Genomic DNA, 19,039 nt, shown 5'->3' with positions numbered 1-19,039 from the left:
TTAGCCATTTAGTTTCTAGTAAGTTCTATTCAGTTTATTCAGTTTCATTTGACCCTCTTTCGGGACTTCAGTGGGGAGCTCGAAATTTCTGGGACATCTAGTGTTAAACACACACTCCTTGGTCGGAAAACTTTCCCTCTGAAAGCTACACTGACCTATGCTGCAGGCCTGAAAAGGGCTGTGTTAGGCTAGGTTCACATTTCCGTTTTGCATCGGATAGCTCCTTTTCTGGCAGATCTCAGCTGTGTAGCTAGGATCTGGAGAAATGAATGAGCGATTAGACTGGTGATCGTTATAGCCCCCTAACCTAAAAGTTCAAATCACCCTCCATTGATAATTAAAGGGTTAAAAAAAATACATTTGGTATCACCGCGTTCAGAAATGCCCGATCTGTCAAAATTTAAAATCAATTAATCCGATCCGTAAATGGCGTAGCGGCAAAAAAAATTCCAAACGCCAAAATTACGTTTTTTGGTCGCTGTGAATTTTACTCAAAATGCAATAACAGGCGATCAAAACTGCGCTTCTGCACAAAAATGGTACCATTAAAAAATGTCAGTTCAAGACACACAAAATAAGCAGTTACTGAGCCATAGATCCCAAGAAATGAGAATGCTACGGCACACGGAAAATGGCACTAAAGTGCACCTTTTTTTGGACAAACTTTTGAATTTTTTTTAACCCCTTAGCTAAAAGTAAACCTAAACATGTTTGGCGTCTACAAAATCGTACCGACCTGAGGCATCACACTAAATCATAAGTTTTAGCACATAGTGAACACTGTGAATGAATTATCCCAAAAACAAAATCATACAACCGCACTTTTTTTGCAAATTTTTTTGTCCATTTTCCAGTACTCTATGGTAAAACTTAAAACTAGAACTCGTCCTGCAAAAAAAAATAAAGCCCTTATATGGCAAGACTGACAGTAAAATAAAGTTATGGCTCTTAGAAGGGGGGTGAAAAAAAACAAACGGAAAATCGCCCGAGGGTGAAGGGGTTAAGAAGCCCAGCATGTTTCTTGACTGCAAATCAGACTTAAACGGCTGGGCAGGACATCAGATTATAGCGAGGCAAGTACACTATTACTCGCTATATAACGAATAGCCTGAAGTACCGTACTATACTGCAAACAGTAATGAATACACGCTCATTACTAATTATTACCTCTTGTGGTAGGGCATTCCACAGTCTGACTGCTCTAATAATAATGACTGGTTTTCTTTTAAAGGCAGATCTGGGCTACTTATCTACTGAACCATGTGTAACCACCAGCACTGGCCGACTGTACTCTATAAAGAATAAGTTGCATATTTGTCTGCTGCACAATCTGCTCTCTTGGCAGTTAAAAAAAAAAAAAAAAAAAAGGGTGGTTTGCTGTGTTTTTGTCATTTTCTACAGTACATATTTAAATTGTTTTTCATTCCCTACAAAAGCGGCAAAATGACACAGCAAACAGCGTAGTTGTGTTTTTACACGGAATATTTTCAAATGGTGAAAAAAATCTGACAAAATGCTTTAAGAATTGATATGCTGCTTCTTTCAAAAATGCAGCAGTTTTCCATTTCAGTAAGGGGGGGGGGGGGGGCGGGAATAAAAGCAAGTATGTGTGTGCATGAGCTTTCTGGAATCTGTTTGTACTGGTACTGTAAAAAAGCAGCTTTTAATTTGCAAAACATGAAAAAATGCAGCAAAAAAAAATAAAAAAAGTGAACATATTGTTAGCAGTCAGCATATCGACTGCTAGCTTCTATTTTGCCTTGGCCAGTACTTCCATTGCTATACAGTGCATGTTTCCCCATGACTGGAGGTTCTAGGTCTCAAATACAGTAGAGCATTAAAAAAAAAAAAAACAGAACCCCAAACAGTATTTTTCAGATTACAGGATGCATCTTACTATAAATATGTATACTAGGTTTAGCGGGATAATATTTCCTGCTTACTAAAACTTTCCTGGAAATGTAAAAAAGTGGAGAGAAAAATATCACAAATTTTAAAGAGAATCTGTCCAAAGGATCATCCCTCCTAAGCAGTGACTTGAATAAAATGATGTCTGATCTTATTCCAAAGAGACATTTTTCTTTATATAAACGAGCTAATAAAGGTCCATGGGATTTTTTTTTTAGTGCCACTGTTGGGGTACTTTGCACTTGTCAGTTTTATACACCATTGTCAATGTTAGGGGGAAAAAATATAAAAAACGCATTGCACTCGGTCCAATTTTGTCAATGAGGCAGAGCAAATCTGCAAGTATTTCCTCAGCTCAAAATCAGACTGAAAAGAGAAAAAAAAAGTTTCATGCTGGGATTGCACTATCAAGCATGACTCGTCATTGGTCGATCAGAAAAAAATACTAATCAGACGCTACACAGGTTTGTGGGGTTTTTTTTTGTTTTGTTTTTTTTTTTACAGAATTACCATTCTGTAGCATAGAACACTGTAAATTGTCCTGTAAAATGATAAACACATTGCATACTGATGCCAGGTGAGAGAAAAATATGGAATACTAAACAGATTTTATTTGTCTCACTTTTCTGGATGAGAATGGCATATTAAAAATCAGCCCCAGTGTGAAAGTACCTTAGGGTATGTGCGCACACTACAGTTTTGTTTCTTCAGCAAAAAAATGCTCCCTCTGGCAGAAAAACTAATCAAACACGTGCATTTTTTTCACTGTATTCAATTGAAAAATGCAGGGAAAAACGCAAAAAGAATTGACATGCTGCTGCTTTTTTCTGCACCCAAAACTGCAGGCAAAAAGAAGCAACATGTGCTTAGCTTTTCTAAAGTCTCAAACTTTGCTGGGAGAAGAGGAGACATGCAGTTTAGGGCAACAAACTGCACCCAAAACTGCACTGTGCGCACAGGGCCTGAGGCTGGTGGTAGCATATTTCAGGGAAAATAAAAGGATCTTTAACTACCCAGACAATAAACTGTTCAGGGGACCCAATATACAGTACTGTTAGATATCAATGGATTCATCCATGTTAGTTTAATGTGTATGGGGGTGCTTTAAGGAGGTAAACAGAACAGATAGATTGGTGGCAGCTCCATGGTTAGCACTGCAGTATAGTGGTCCTAGGTTCAAATCTCACTAAGGACAATGTCTGCAAGGAGTGTGTATGTTCTCCCTTTGTTTGTGTGGGTTTCTCTCAGGGTCTCTGGTTTTCTCCCACACTCCAAAAACATACAAATTTAGATTGGAAACACTGTCCCCATTGGGGCTCACAATATATGTAAAGCACTGTGGAATAAATAATTTAATTTTTCCTAATAAGCTTTGTTTGTCTAAGGCTAGTTTCACACCTCCGGCTTTTCGCCGGTTTGTACTGGTGTGCGTCGAATCCAGCAGAGTGTATACAGTACAATGGCAGCGTGACAAGCGCTGGTCACATGCTGTCATTTGACCCGGAAGTTGCGGCACTGCCATTGTACTGTATACACTGTACTGGCGTGCGCCAAATCCGGCAAACTGGCGAAAAGCCGAATGTGTGAAACTAGCCTTAAAGAGAACCAGTGACCAGGATTTTGCAATATGAACTAAAGGCAGTGCCATACATGCACTAAAATGCTAAATGCAGGTATACCGGTTATAGAAAAATGGGATACTTGGTTGCAGAAAATACACTGAACTTTGAACGGGTATAACTTTGGTGGGCCTTTTGGTCGGGTCCTCCTGGCCTTCCCCCCTTTTTTTTTTATTTGAATATCGCACCACCATTGCTGTTTGCAGCTGCATGTGCGCATTGACACAGTAATTCTGTCTTCATGAAAATGGCGCTAGAGTCTGTGTAGTGCAAGCTACAGCGCCATTTTATTGAAGACACTGCGGTGAAGACTGAGTGGCAAAGGCGCGTATGCAGATGTAAAAAAAAAAAAAAAAAAATCTGCGCATGGGCTGATGCTTCAGTCTTCATCGCAGTGTCTTCAATAAAATGGCGCCAGAGATTGTAGTTTACACAGGTGTGGACTCCGGTGCCATTGAAGGTAGAATTACTGTCTCAAAGCGCACGTGCCACCAACAGCAGCAATGGTGACGTGATATTCAAGGGGGCATGAAATTGGAGGAGGACATTATAGTGAGGACCTGACCCATAAAGCCCTGCCCCTGCTGCATACATCAAACTGCAGTGCATTTCTGCAACTTTAATTAATGATTACAACCAAGCATCTGATCTTTCTACAACAGGTATGCCTGGATACAGTACCCTAGTGCTAGTTTGGCACTGCCTTTAGATCATAGTGCAAAATCCTGGTGGTTGGTACTCTGTAAATCACCCTCTTTTAATGACTGGATTTTTTTTCTATCTTGTACTGAATAATAGAAAAGAAATATCATATGTGCAACCCTAAAACTGTGCTATTAAAATAAACACTCAACGCACACCAATCGAATTATTAAAAGGCTCTAGTTGTAACTGCGAATTCATTCATAGATTGCAGCAATATACAAATCAATACTGGTAGCTGAAATAGACTACTCAGACATTAATATTCTAGTTATACGTTTAAACCATAGGAAGTGAACCAGCTACAATAAAATTAACGTTGTTCTCTCTTTTAAGGTTCATGGAACAGCATCCGGAAATGGATTTCTCCAAAGCAAAATTTAGTTAATCGTCATATGGAAGTTCTAATGGATCATGTGAAATTACTTTGGCAAGAACACACACAGTAACGATTCATAAACCCAATGCCTCTGCAATATTTCCATGGAACATAACATGCGCATGGAAGCAGTGTGTTATGAGAAATGTGCAGTGTATACAGGTGTCCGTATTTACTGTGTGGGTAAAGTGAGGGAAAAGCCAAAACATCTGAACAAGAAGCATGCTGAGCTTTAAATAAAAGCTGTATGTACTGTATATCATTACTACTCATGTTAGTGTTGAGTCTGGTCTCTGTAGCCACAACACTTATTTCTAGTCTTTCACAAGAGTGGGGAATTCTATAAAAACTGATGACTGGGAACATAATACATGCAGTACAGTTTTATTCTTTGGTCAGTATTTTACATTAATATGTGTAAGCCAAAACATCAGATGAAACTTCTCGGTTTAGTGATGCTAAATAGCTATCTGTGGGTTAGGACCTATTCAGTTACACACCAGCCTGAGTGCATGACAATGATGTTTTATTGTGTAATTCATAGCTCTATTTACATATTGACACAAATTAAACCCTGAACTCCTGCTCGCATTTTGTAGAGTATACTAGCAGCCACATTTCTCAATTCCAGTCCCCAAAGCATTCTCACCTGCTTGTTTCTGGGGAAAAATAAGCCAAGGCTTTTCTTTTTTATAACTGTTTTTCATTAGGACTAAAATTGAGAACAGCAGCTATGGTAATGACATCCTACTATGAATCCTACCCTTAGTATGGGTTAACCTATCACGATGGCTAACTAAAAAGGGTCTATAAAGGTTGTGCATAACTCGCTTAGGTATTTAAATCAAATAGTTCACCTAACATTTTCCTGACTGATATGTAGATTGATACATGCCAGTCTAACCTGACGTATCTTATTCAACAGCTTCTTCTAATTACATATATCATACAATTCTGTACATATGTAGATAATCCATGACTTGACCTTATGCTACGTTCATGTAACATTTCAGAAATGGAAAGTAACACAAGGCATTAAATGACTAGCCACAGTTTCACCATTTCATAACACAGCAAAGACTTGACCAAGGCTAATGTTGAATAGAAACAAAACAATTCGTTTAGAAATTCAACTTATAAAAATAACATTGGTGACATATGTATGTAATTTTGGTTTTGAAACAAACGTCTTGTTGTCCCCTGCTGATCTTACAAGATTTGGTCTTCTGTCAACAATAAACCTTCAGGAGGGGGGTGCCTGAAGAGTCAGTGTCTGGCAGGGAATCCTCTTTCTGCAAGGTAGTTCCTGAAACTAAATTGTATTACATAGTCAGCAAATGTTACAAGCAGAAATCTTTAGCCTTACAGTATAAAAATCGTAGATGTACATAAATGCAAACAAATACTGATCGTTCCAATGCATTGGTAATTCAGGTAGACTGCTTATTACCTACCCATTAATGGCTTCTGCATAACCATAACAGTATGAACTTAATTTTTATGTAAGCACTAGCTGTAGTACCCGGGCTTTGCCGGGATAGTAACTGTCTCTCTCTCTCTTTGTCTGTGTATCTGTCTCTGTGTGTGAATCTCTATCTATGTCTATCTCGTTACAGGTCTGTCTCTTCCCTTCTCTGTCTCTTTACCTGTGTCAGTCTCTGTGCTTATGTCTGTCTCCCTATCGACATCTTATTACCTCACACATAAGCGTCTTATACTAACAATTTTGTTCCTATAGCAACCAATTACAGCTCCTATTAATAAGCTGTAGCTCCTATCTCCATTGACTTTAGAGACAGGTGTTTTGGAGTGTAACTAAAGCGTGGGGTTAAATTTTCCTGTCAAAACAGTCTGTGATGTTCCCTGAGTCACATGGGGTGTCTGTGCAAAATTTTGTGATTGTGAATGCGACGGTGCGAATTCCTTCAGCGCACACACCGCTTTATACAGTATATCAGATTGGGTCACTCGCATAGCATCCTCTTCAAATGTTCTGACTACTTCCTAAAGATTGCATACATAATCCAAGGAACACCATGTCCAGTAAGAATTGCTCCTCCACTGTATGGAGGCCTGTGCTTGTATGTGATGAATGCTCTATCATGCAAATAGCCATAGTCCTGGCCAGGCCCTACTAAACATTCCAGAGATGCTTGGCCCAGATAAACCAGTAAGCATGGAATTCTACACACCCAAGCTTTTATTCCCTGTAATACTAATTCTTATTTTAGAACACTGTCTGTTGCTGAACACCAGAATATATATGATTGATTCCAACTAAACTCAAGCAGAGATAGAAATTTATTCCCCTGTGCCCGCCAAAAGGCATAGCCTATAGAAGTAAAGTGTACAGAACTACACAATGACGTGAAATGCAAGCATTAGACAGATCCTCATAAAATTACCTATTTCATTTTTCCATATCACAATCTGTATAACAAAATAAGAAATCTTGGAGTTGGCACTCTAGATACGAACTATATTATTATTATTTATTTTTATAGCGCCATTTATTCCATGGCACTTTACAGTGAAAGAGGGTATATGTACAACAATCATTAACAGTACATAACAGACTGGTATAGGAGGAGAGAGGACCCTGCCCGTGAGGGCTCACAGTCAATAGGGAATGGGTGATGGTACAATAGGTAAGGACAGAGCTGGTTGCGCAGTGGTGTACTGGACTGAGGGTTATTGTAGGCTTGTTGGAAGAGGTGGGTCTTGAGTTTCCTCTTGAAGCTTTCCACGGTAGGGGAGAGACTGATATGCTGTGGTAGAGCGTTCCAGAGTATGGGGGAGGCACGGGAGCAATCTTGTACGCGATTGTGGGAAGAGGAGATAAGAGAGGAGTAGAGAAGGAGATCTTGTGAGGATCTGAGGTTGTGTGCGGGTAAGTACCGGGAGACTAGGTCACAGATGTAAGGAGGAGACAGGTTGTGGATGGCTTTGTATGTCATGGTTAATGTTTTGAACTGGAGTCGTTGGGAAGCCAGTGAAGGGATTGGCAGAGTGGCGAGGCTGAGGAATAGCGAGGGGAGAGGTGGATTAAGCGGGCCGCAGAGTTTAGGATAGATTGGAGGGGTGCAAGAGTGTTGGAAGGGAGAGCAGGAGGTTGCAGTAACCGAGGCGGGAGATGATGAGGGCATGCACTAATGTTTTTGCTGAATCTTGGTATATTAGCCTTATACTTCCTCTTTCAAGAACTTCACATATACACAAGCATGAAGGGCGTACTGCCAGCTCATTGTAAGCCTGCCTCTAATAAGATCAGTTTACAGCTGGCTGCTTGACAGTGCGGGTGTGATTCATTAAAACTTTTCCTCCAGAAGAGTGGCATGAAACTCCTTGAAAAGTTGCAGAATTTCTCATCTCTTGCGTTGCTACGCCAGTTTTAAGCAGGTTTGCCAAAAAGAAGATTTTGGGTACTCACCGTAAAATCTCTGTCTCAGAGCCTTCATTGGGGGACACAGGAAACCATGGGTGTATGCTGCTGGCTCTAGGAGGCTGACCCTACGCAAATAAAAAAAAAAAAAAGGTTGGCTCCTCCCCAGTAGTATACACCCACCGACCAGAGCTGAACTGATCAGTTAGTGTAAAAGCAGTAAGAGGGGAGACCTGTGACCAGGAAGAGACAGGATCCACTGAAGCATTAAGAAAATGGCAGGTGCTGTGTCCCCCAATGAAGGCTCCGAGAAAGATTTTATGGCGAGTACCCAAAATCTTATTTTCTCTATCGCTTCACTGGGGGACACAGGAAACCATGGGACGTCCTTAAGCAGTCCCTAAGTGTGGGAAAAGAAGGACCCGAGAACAGGGGCAGCAGAGACGAGAGTCTGAGACCTGAGCCTGTGTCTGGATACTGTAAGTAACCCTTTCCGGCTAGGTGTAAGCTGCCGGGAAAACACAAAGCGAGAAGAACCGAAAAGCGATAACCCAGCAATTAACCTGGGGAGAACCTAAAATATAGGGGAAGAGAGCACTAGATAAGGCACTGAACAGTAGAGGAATATGTGACAGGAGATGGCAAACCCTAATCTAAGATGGTAAACCCTAGATCTATGAAGAGTAATAGGAGAACTAGAGGAAAAAAAACGCTCCGTCCCCTGTGGAATATGCACCCAAGGGAAACAGCGGAAACTAAGAAGACTGTCAGCGACAGACGAAGGCCAAGAGAATCCGGTTGGCCCGCTCTGAAAAATTAGTCTGAGAACGAGGGAGAAGAGCAAAAGATAGACCACCTGGTAAAAAGGTGGGAACTGCGGCAAAAAGGAGGCCAACTGAATTGTGGCTATATACTGCCCCGGAGGGACTACGTAAAGGGGTGCAGGAGCGAAGGACTGGGAGAAGTGAGAAAGGGAGGCTTTAGTGTAGGGGAACACGACCAATTCTTGCGGCAGAACCATAAAGTAGAGAGCTAACATCTGAGAAAGAGGTCAGGAACCTCAGAGAGGTCAACAGGAGATAATCCCCGTGTTCGAAAGAGGTAATCCTGAGTTCGAAGGGACCTAAGACGCAAGGCAGAAAAGGGTGAGAGTGGATATCAACTGATGGGATGGTGTACCACTGGGAGTTCCCGTATTCAGGATCTGAAGATACTAGGCCCCTGAGAAGATGTGGACGCAAGAGATCCTGAGAAGATAAGGCTTGATTGAGGGAAAACCACTATTGGGAAAGAGAGCACTCCTGCGACTGGCAACGAGGCCTGGGCTGTAAGAGCCATCTTAGTCCAGGCTCCCTCTTCCTTCTAAGTTACTGACATAACCGTTAACCAACCTAAGAAGCAACACCTAACATAGAAAGGGTTGCAAGGAAAACTGAGAATGACGAGAAGCAAGGCTTCACATAGAATCCAGACGTTTCATGGGGATTTACCCATGGGGACTCCGCTTGAGCAGGGAAGACTAGCACATCTGGGTTCAGGAGTAGTACTGACCGGACAAGTAGGAGATCTGCAAACTGGTCCTAGAAGGGGCTACTCGGAACAAAAGAGCTATGAGAAAAATAGAGAAGGCAGACCAGGGGCGATGCAAACCCTTATTGGCCTGAAAAAAAAAACAACCCACAGGTCAAGTCTCAGGAGCTAGAGAGGCCCGGCAATCATTGAGTGTTGTTGCCGTTATTAAACGGATTAGCTTCGGAAGGAATTACTGTAACACCTGTACATACGGGTCCCTGAAAAGGAGTCCAATGTCTGAACCGTTAGTATCTGGTAGGGCGCTAGAAGGATATTCCTGTTGGTGAAACTGGTCCTCCGTAGCATCGAATCTTGTCGAAGGGTTATCCGTCGTCTGCGAAGGGACTGGTGACAATATGATCTCTGTCTGTAAAAGAGAGAGTATGAGTAATATGCACATACCAGCCACAAACCATAAAATAGGACGCGTCAGAAGGCGGTCTAGCCAGAACAGGAGGATACTCTGAAGATTACCTTGAACCACCGATAGAAGGTGTCAGGAAGTGAAGCAGACAACGTACTGGTTAGAGGACAATGCCTTACCTTCTGATTACCTCAGACGGTTGGTAGGAGGTAGAAGATGGACGGGGAAGTGACTAAATGAGTGGTACCCCAGAAAGGGAAGCAGACAACGTACTGGTTAGAGGTCAGTGTCTTCCCTCATGATTACCTCAGACGTTTGATGGGCCCCAGATCACCGAGAGGTGCCTAGATGACTGCTGCTGCCGGACATACCATTTGAAGGACATTACCTCCTACCTAGGAGATGAACCCCGATCACTGGGAAATGACTAAATGAGCCCCGTTCCAGGAAATGGAGCAGGCAACTTAGTGGTTGGAGGACATTGCCTTACCTCGTGGTTACCTTAGACGAGTATGCGAGGTAGGAGATGGAACCGGGTCACTGGGGAGTGACTACATGACTGCTGCTGCCGTGCCGCGTCATGAGTCCTTTGCGGATGGATGGAGTCATCGCATCAGAGAACATGAAAGGGATACCCGACCTGCTGCTATGAGTTAGAAAGTGGTTCTGACTCGTGGGGTTGTGGACAGAGCACTTAAATCTGTTGTTGTGTCCGGCCTATGGTCTGAAGAATGCTGGCACACTGGTTAGTGGACAGGTTCATAGCAACAGTGACACACGAATTATGGCACACCAGATAGTGGGCAGAATCCTAGAAACAGTGGTCCACTGTATGATTGTTAGGTGCATAGAGAAACACTGGATAGTGGATACTGCCACCCTGGATGACAGACCAGTACATAGAGGAACACTGACAGACTAAATAGACGACAGGTTCCAAGAAACTGGCCCAGAGAAACACTGGCACAGGTGAAGTGGACAGGTTGAACAAAGCACGGGCACGATGAAGTAAACACTGCATAAATGGGTGCATACAGGAACACTGGCACACTAATAGTGGGCAGGTTCATAGAAACACTGGTACACTGGCATCAACAGGGGCATATAAAAACTTGGCACACTGGGCAGTGGACCAGTTCATAAAAACACTGGCACGCCAGAGTAAACAGGCGCACATAAAACACAAGCACACTGGCTAGTGGGAAAGGTCTCATAAGCACCTGCGCACTGGAGCAGACCGGTAGTACGCAGAGACACTGTCACACTGGATAGTTTACAGGTTGAACGAAGCACTGACACAGTGAAGAAAACATTTGCATGAACTGGTGCATACAGTAACACTGGCACACTAATAGTGGGCAGGTTCATAGAAACACTAGTACACCAGCGTCAACAGGTTCATAAAAAAAAAAACGTCGGCACACTGGATAGTGATCCGGTTCATAAAAAAAACCACTGGTATGCCAGAGTAGACAGGTGCACATAGAACATAAGCAAAGCACACTAGATAGTGGAAAAGGTCCCAGAAGCACCTGCACACTGGCACATAGTAGAGTGAACCGGTACATGGAAATGCTGGCGTACAGGTGTAAAAGTGGAAGGTTCACAAATACTGGTATACCGGAGTACATTAGTGAATATGGAAAAACTGACACACTAGACAGTGGGTACAGAAGAGTAGGCGGGCGCATGAGATACACTGATGCACTAGAAGAGGACAGGTTCACAGAAAACACTGGAGTGCTCCTGGAAGTGGGCAGGTCAGGGACCGCAGAATAATTACCATGCGTAGCGAGGTATAAGCTCCTGATTGCTGGGTAGAGTGCAAAAATCTATCCTGTAGCGTGACTGGATAACCAGGCGCAAAGGGCGGTATCCTGGAAAGGGATGACGCGACGGTACAAGCGGTACTTGATTGGGTACTTGATTGAATAGTGAATGGGACCCCAGAAATCAGGAACATATCTGTGCTAGGCAAGATTGTCCGTTAAAAAAAGGAGTTATAATTACAAAATAAGGTGTACAGTGACAAAAAACAGTGACACCTGGTTTTGAGAGGGACAGGATGGATAGAGACCTAGACCCTGTGACTCTCTGCTACGGGGAGACATTAAAAAAAACTGTGCTCCATACTGTTCCTTCACAGACTGCAGTGACTACAGTGAGCTTGGCTGCAGAGCGCTGGGATAGGAAACTTAGATGATTGTGACACACTGATGCCGCCGGGGGAGCGTAGATCAATTGCTGCCTGCAGGGGAGTGCTGACACATGGATGCCCACAGGACTCTGATGTCAGCGGGGGAACGCTGGATCAAACGCTGCCTGCGGGGGAGCGCTTTCAGAATAAACTAGCCGTGGCGACAGCGTCACTTACCCAGGCGGGGAGACTTGGGCCTATAGCGCTGAGCAGCCTGATTGCAGAGATGACGCGTCCCAGGCAGAAGTTGGTGCCAGGAAATTATGTCAGGCGCCAGGAAAGAGGGAGGAATGGGGGCGGGCTGGATTTGAAAAACCCATGCGTGCAGTTAACAGAGTCTCAGCGGGGGGGCGTGGCCTGGAAGGGCGCGCAGACGCCGAGTGGGGATAGGCCGGGAACGCTGGAGTGGTCTGGCAAGAGGAGAGGCCGCAATGGTGTCAGGGTTAATGCAGGGGAGCTGGACTGGAAGAGAGGGTGGCCGGAGGGGGATCGCAGCAGAGCCGATCACGCAGCAGGGAGAAAAACTACCTAGGGGAGTTTAATTCCTAATCAACGGGACCTATCCTGCATAGTTGGAGAGGGGCTCTGAACTATATATAAAACGTGCCCCTCCACCCAGGACAGGGGTGACTACAGGGAGGGGAGAGCACCTGTTATAAGGAACAGTAGAAATATAAAAGGGGGGGGACACCCATGACCAGGGGTGGTACCTTTCTTGGAGGTTCCATCTTGTTATGATCCGGATGGTCTTGATCCTGAAGATCCATCCGGGAGGAGGCGAGTGAAGACATCGACAGACGTCCCGGGCGTAGTTGACGGGAGACTGGAGGGGTACCTCTCCATCCTAGGTACCGTCTTAGTCTACCTACCCCACAATCAGGCTCGGGAGCGAGAGAGTTGGGGAGGGGGGCAGGACCCTCCACCTTTGTCAATGACGTCGCACTTTTCCTCTATGCAGATGCACCTCGAACACCTGTGTTTGAGGGGCTGGGTTCACTGCCAGACAGACACGGAGGACAAAAGTAGATGCGGATGGACCCCACTCTGTGCGACCGGTCTCTATGGGGGAGAGCAGGGTGAGCGATTACATCCTGTCGCCCGTCGAGCTGTGTCTGAAAGAAAAAAGGAAAATTAATAAAACACAATACAAACCTGAGGGGCTGAGAGCAGCCCCTGAGTGTCCAACCTCCTCGGACACTAAGCAAAAACTGATCAGTTCAACTCCGGTTGGTGGGTGTATACTACTGGGGAGGAGCCAACCTTTTTTTTTATTTGCATAGTGTCAGCCTCCTAGAGCCAGCAGGATACACCCATGGTTTCCTGTGTTCCCCAATGAAGACATAGAGAAATGGGTGGCGCCAAGACTGGGCATAGCTGTAATCCTCCAAATTCAGCAAGTGCTGTGTTTTTTATGCCAGAAATGCTACTCCAATCTCTCACTTGAGTGCAGGGCCGGACTGGGACTAAAATTCAGCCCTGGCATTTGGGGGTACACAGGCCCACTTTTCGCGTGTTGAATGTGTAATATATCTTTGTGCACTTGTAGATTGTGTAACATGACCATATAACATGTAGTCACGGCTGCATCCAGTATTACAGCTCAGGCCTATTTATTGCTCTTAGTAGCAGGATCTGGTGAAGACGCTATTTTCCTTACAGAGCTGGGTCTCGCAGATAATGAAGAGGATGCTGCTCTTCATATAATGCTGCGGTCACATAGCTGATGGGCAGGGATACAAAATCAGATCCTCTGACCTAATATTGATGACCTATTCTACAGATAGGTGATCAAGAAAGTTTGTTTTCACTGGTGATAATTTTGGACACATACCACTTAGGAAATGTGCAATGACAATTTTTGGGGGCAGATCCCACCATGGAAACCACTATGAAAAAATACTCGAATGACCATATGCATCTACTCGCTGTGCACAGGTTCAGGCTTTTCAGCATCTTTTACCCACTTCAGGTTTCTAAAACCACCAAGTGATTAAAAGAAGTGACCGCTCCATTCTTCTGGCGTTTTCCACTCTGAAAACGCTCTGTATTTTACAATGCAGATCAATGGGAAGGCTCGGGAAGATGCCCGGAATCTACAACTCCCAGCTTGTCCTTAACAATGGTAAGGAGATGGTGGGAGTTGTTGTTAGACTGCGGACCATACAGGAACCACAATACTGATAAGACGCAGGCAATATAACAAATAATCATTTACATCCAGGTACCTTTATAGGTGACATCATCTGAGTTGATCCCATCCCTTTTGTCTCCATGTAGTACAGACGCCATGCGGTTTCGTGCTTCCTTCAAAAAATATCCCCCCACACTGCCCTTATCCAAAATACCTCCCACACTGCCTCTCTCCTTAATATAACCCCACGCTGCCTCTTTCTATAATGTCCCAATACACAGCTTCTCTCCACAATGTCCCATCCACACTGCTCTCTCTATAATATCCCCCCATTCCCCCCATATTGCCCCTTATTATTTATATATTCCCCCCCAAACTGCTCTTTTGTAATCCACACACACACACACACTGCACCCTCCATTGCCCCTCCCCCACAAACACACACACTGCACCCTCCATTACCCCTCCCCCCACAAACACACACAATGCACCCCATTACCCCCACATACACACACAAATACAATGTACCCTCCATTTCCCCTCCCCCCACACACAATACAATGTACCCTCCATTTCCCCTCCCCCCCACACACAATACAATGTACCCTCCATTTCCCCTCCCCCCACACACACACACACACACAATACAATGTACCCTCCAATTCCCCCTCCCCAGACATAATACAATGTACCCCCCATCACCCCACACACACACCGAATACAGTGTACTCCCCATAACCCCCTACACACACACACACACACTTCAATGCATCCTCCACTACCCCCTCCCCCCTCCACTACCCCCCCAATGCACCCCCCATCACTGCACACACACACACAATACACTACCCCATCACTACACACTCCTGCCTCACCACTCCCTCGGAATTCAGTAACCACCCCTGCCTGTCACAAAGCTGTGTTCCTTCACAAATGTTCCCAGTTATGTGTCCTCAGCCCCTCCCCACTCATCCCCATTAATTAAACCTGTCTCTTCGGCTCCTCCATGGAGCGCTTACTGCTGCCTGATGTATCCTGTGTAGCGCCCGCAGCACTGTGATGACGTCAACAATGTGCAACAATGTGCTGATCTAATCACATTGTTGCACGTCGGGGGCGGGGCCCAGTCCCGGAGCACTATTCAAATGTATTTACGTCTGAAAGACACAAATACATTTGAATAGGAAGGAGGAAGCTGCGGTCACCGGTATCACCACCGCCACGCTCCTCAGCAGTGTGTGCATGCCGGGCACATTATCACAGCAGGGCCGGCACACCGCAGCGTGCTGCCTCCTGCTGCAGCTTGTGTACACACGGCAAATAATACTGCCCGGCCTGAACACTGCTGAGCAGAGCGGTGGTGACTGCAGATAGGGTGGCGACTACAGGCACCGGCCCAGAATTGCCCTATGGTCAGTCCGGGCCTGCTTGAGTGGCATTATTTAGACACATGCTAGATTCATCAAAGCACCACTCTAGTGTTTAATTTTGTTCAGCTCTGGAGTGGTGCTTTAACTGTAAAACACCCTTCTTATACTTAGGCCCTGTGCCCACGGGAGAAAATAACTGCGGATTTTCTAGATTTTCCAGATAAAGCCACAGGTTTGCGCAAGTACAGACACTCCCCATGTTATCCTGTGGGATTTGGGGAGTGCCGTTTCAATGCTGCGGATTTTGCACCTGCGGAAAATGCTGTGGATTTCCCTCAGCTGCAAAGACCTGCATTTCAATTATTCCTGCGGATCTCCTGCCTTTCCACTATGGAGATACAGGGGGGGAAATCCGCAGGAATAACGCTCTAATTCCGCAGGTTTTCTGCAACCATTCCGCATGAAATCTGCAGCAATGGATAGCTGTGGATTCCGGGGAGCTGCTGCGTGAACCTACAGAAATACCTGCAGAAAAGTCCGCAGGTATTGTCTCCCGTGGGCACAAGGCCTTATTCTCCAACGTTTTCATGCTTTTTCTGTCACCCCAGTCCCATGATGCCATCTGGTGCCTAACTTCTAATTACCCAGAAGTTACGTCACCAGCTTCCAGTGCAATTCTATGAGAGCCAGAACAAAGCTTTCCTAGAGTGAAATTGAGTTGTGACCTCCAGCGCACTCCATGAAACACTGGAGCTGCCGGCAGGTCACATATGGCCAGAGGCCGACAGGAGCAGTGGTGAAAGAAACAGAATCGGACAGGTGGGAAGTATAAGACAGAGCAGTAAAATTTAAAGCACCACTCCAGCAGTGCAAAAAACAAACAAAATAAACAAAAACTGACATGGTGCTTTAAGCATTGTGAACTTCTTAATGAATTTGGCACATCCTATTCCAGCAAGCTTTTCATCAGTACTGGCTTGTGTATCTCAAGGGCCACTAGAAGTCTAAGGCCATGTGCGCACGTAGCGTAATTACATACTTTTACGCTGCGTTCTGCACCGCAGCGTAAAGGCATGCGTCCTGCGTCCCCAGCACAATCTATGTAGATTGTGCAAAATCCATCTGCACGTTGCTTTTTAGAATGCAGCGTTTTGCATGCTGTCCAAACGCTGCATTCTAAGAAGTATCATGTCAATTGTTTGTGCGTTCTGGATGTGTTCTCCACTCTGTCTATGGGAGAGGCAGCATCCAGAACACACGAAATCTGCAAAAATTCTGCAGAGACCAAACATTCAGAACGCAGTTTTTCAGCTGCGTTCTGAATCGCACAAGCAGAGACTAAACGCTGCGGTGCAGAACGCACTTACGTGCGCACATGGCCTAAAATAGCCAGTGGCCAGTAATTGCAAGATTACATAGTTACATAGTTACTTAGGTTGAAAAAAGACCTAGGTCCATCTAGTTCAACCTTCCTCCACCAGTTCTACATTTAGTCACTAAGTCATTTATAACCAACAATGTTTTGTGTACTGAGGAAATCATCCAGCCCTTTTTTAAAAGCTGTTATAGTATCTGCCATTACTACCTCTTGTGGTAGGGCATTCCACAGTCTGACCGCTCTAACTGTAAAGAACCCTTTCCTATTTAGGTGTCGGAATCGCTTTTCTTCCACTCGCAGTGAGTGCCCCCTGGTCCTTAGTATTGTTTTCGGAAGAAATAAGTTATGTGCCAGTCCTTTATATTGACCACACATGTATTTATACATATAAATGAGATCTCCTCTGAGACGTCTTTTTTCTAAGCTAAACATATCTAACTTTTTCAATCTGCCATCATATGGGAGGCCTTCCATTCCTTGTAATAGTCTAGTTGCCCGCCTTTGAACTGACTAACTTCTGAATGTCCTTTTTAAAATGTGGAGCCCAAAACTGGATCCCGTATTCCAGATGTGGCCTTACAAGTGATTTATAGAGGGGTAACAATACGTTGGGATCACGGGATCTAATCTCTCTTTTTATACACCCTAAAATCTTGTTTGCTTTAGCAGCTGCTGCTTGACATTGAGTGCTGCTGCTCAGCTTATTTGTAATGAGAATACCCAAGTCCTTCTGTTCTGTAGTCCCGAGTTTACTTCCATTTAATGTATACGCAGCTATAGGATTACTCCGTCCTAGGTGCATTACTTTACATTTATCAACATTAAATCTCATTTGCCAAGTATCTGCCCATTCTGACATCTTATCCAGATCTTTTTGTAATATTGTACTATCCAGGTCAGTTTTTAATATCCTACATAGTTTGGTGTCATCGGCAAAGACTGACACTGTACTATCAATCCCATCCACAAGGTCATTAATAAAGAGAGTAAAAAGAATCGGTCCAAGCACAGATCCCTGCGGCACCCCACTGCTGACTATAGCCCATTTAGAAAATGTAGCATTTATGACTACTCTTTGTTTCCTATCTTTTAGCCAATTCCTTACCCAGTTGCATATTGTGTCCCCTAGTCCTTGCTTCTGGAGCTTTAGTATAAGGCTATTATGTGGTACAGTATCAAATGCCTTTGCAAAGTCCAAATAAATCACATCAGCTGCATTACCAATATCCAGGTTTGCACTTACCCCCTCATAGAACCCCAACAGGTTGGTTAGACACGACTTATCTTTCATGAATCCATGCTGTTTGTCAGTTATCATATTATTTTCTGCAATATATTTTTGCATGTCATCCCTTAAAATGCCCTCAAAAACTTTGCATACTACTGATGTCAGGCTTACTGGACGGTAGTTGCCTGGATCTACCCTCTTACCTTTCTTAAATATCGGTACCACATCAGCAATCCTCCAATCCTGAGGCACCAACCCTGTTACAAGCGAGTCTAAAAAGATGAGATACAGCGGTCTGTCGATTACGGAGCTCAATTCCCTCAATATTCGTGGATGAATGCCATCTGGCCCTGGGGATTTGTCAATGTTTAATTTACTCAGACGTAGGCGTACTTCATCTTGTGTTAAATTAATTATATCGGGTGGTGGACTTTGATTTTTCACTTGTTGAATGATCCCTGGTACAGTCAGTTCCTTGGTGAATACAGATGAGAAATGCCTATTTAATATCTCAGTCTTTTGTTTGTCCTCTATAACTAACTTGTTATTAGATTTTAAGGGTCCGATACTATCCTTTGTTTTCCTTTTGGCATTAATGTATTTATAAAAGATTTTGGGATTTATTTTAATGTCCTTGGCGATTTTTGTTTCAGTAGCTAGTTTTGCTTGTTTGATTTCTTTTTTGCATTGCCTATTGATATCTTTATACTCCTGCAATGCTATTTCTGTATTCTCAGCCTTTAAGATTTTAAACGCCCTTTGTTTTTGTTTTATTATACTTTGTACAGTCTTATTTATCCATAGTGGTT

At 44.1% G+C, this 19,039-nt stretch overlaps 2 protein-coding genes across 5 annotated transcripts in view; one reads left to right on the top strand and one right to left on the bottom strand.

Annotated features, from left to right (window-relative positions):
• NUDC (nuclear distribution C, dynein complex regulator) overlaps positions 1 to 4,865 on the top strand; it is a 170,024-nt gene extending 165,159 nt beyond the window's left edge. For both annotated transcript variants that reach the window (XM_075335903.1, XM_075335904.1), the window contains exon 9: positions 4,566 to 4,865. In XM_075335903.1, the coding sequence (XP_075192018.1) occupies positions 4,566 to 4,617 (52 nt within the window). In that variant the 3' untranslated portion in view covers positions 4,618 to 4,865. The remainder of the gene's footprint in view (positions 1 to 4,565) is intronic.
• A 111-nt stretch (positions 4,866 to 4,976) lies between these two features.
• Positions 4,977 to 19,039, bottom strand: part of KDF1 (keratinocyte differentiation factor 1) — a 37,517-nt gene continuing 23,454 nt past the window's right edge. For 2 of the 3 annotated variants that reach the window (XM_075335901.1, XM_075335900.1), the window contains exon 4: positions 4,977 to 5,920. In XM_075335901.1, coding sequence (XP_075192016.1) covers positions 5,838 to 5,920 — 83 coding nt within the window. In that variant the 3' untranslated portion in view covers positions 4,977 to 5,837. Of the gene's footprint in view, positions 5,921 to 12,833; positions 13,236 to 19,039 lie in introns of all 3 variants that reach the window. The other variant, XM_075335902.1, reaches the window with a different exon arrangement.

Source organism: Anomaloglossus baeobatrachus, chromosome 2 (assembly GCF_048569485.1).
Source record: "Anomaloglossus baeobatrachus isolate aAnoBae1 chromosome 2, aAnoBae1.hap1, whole genome shotgun sequence".
In the NCBI taxonomy this organism is placed as follows: Eukaryota; Metazoa; Chordata; class Amphibia; order Anura; family Aromobatidae; genus Anomaloglossus; species Anomaloglossus baeobatrachus.
This window is presented reverse-complemented; position numbering and strand designations above follow the sequence as displayed.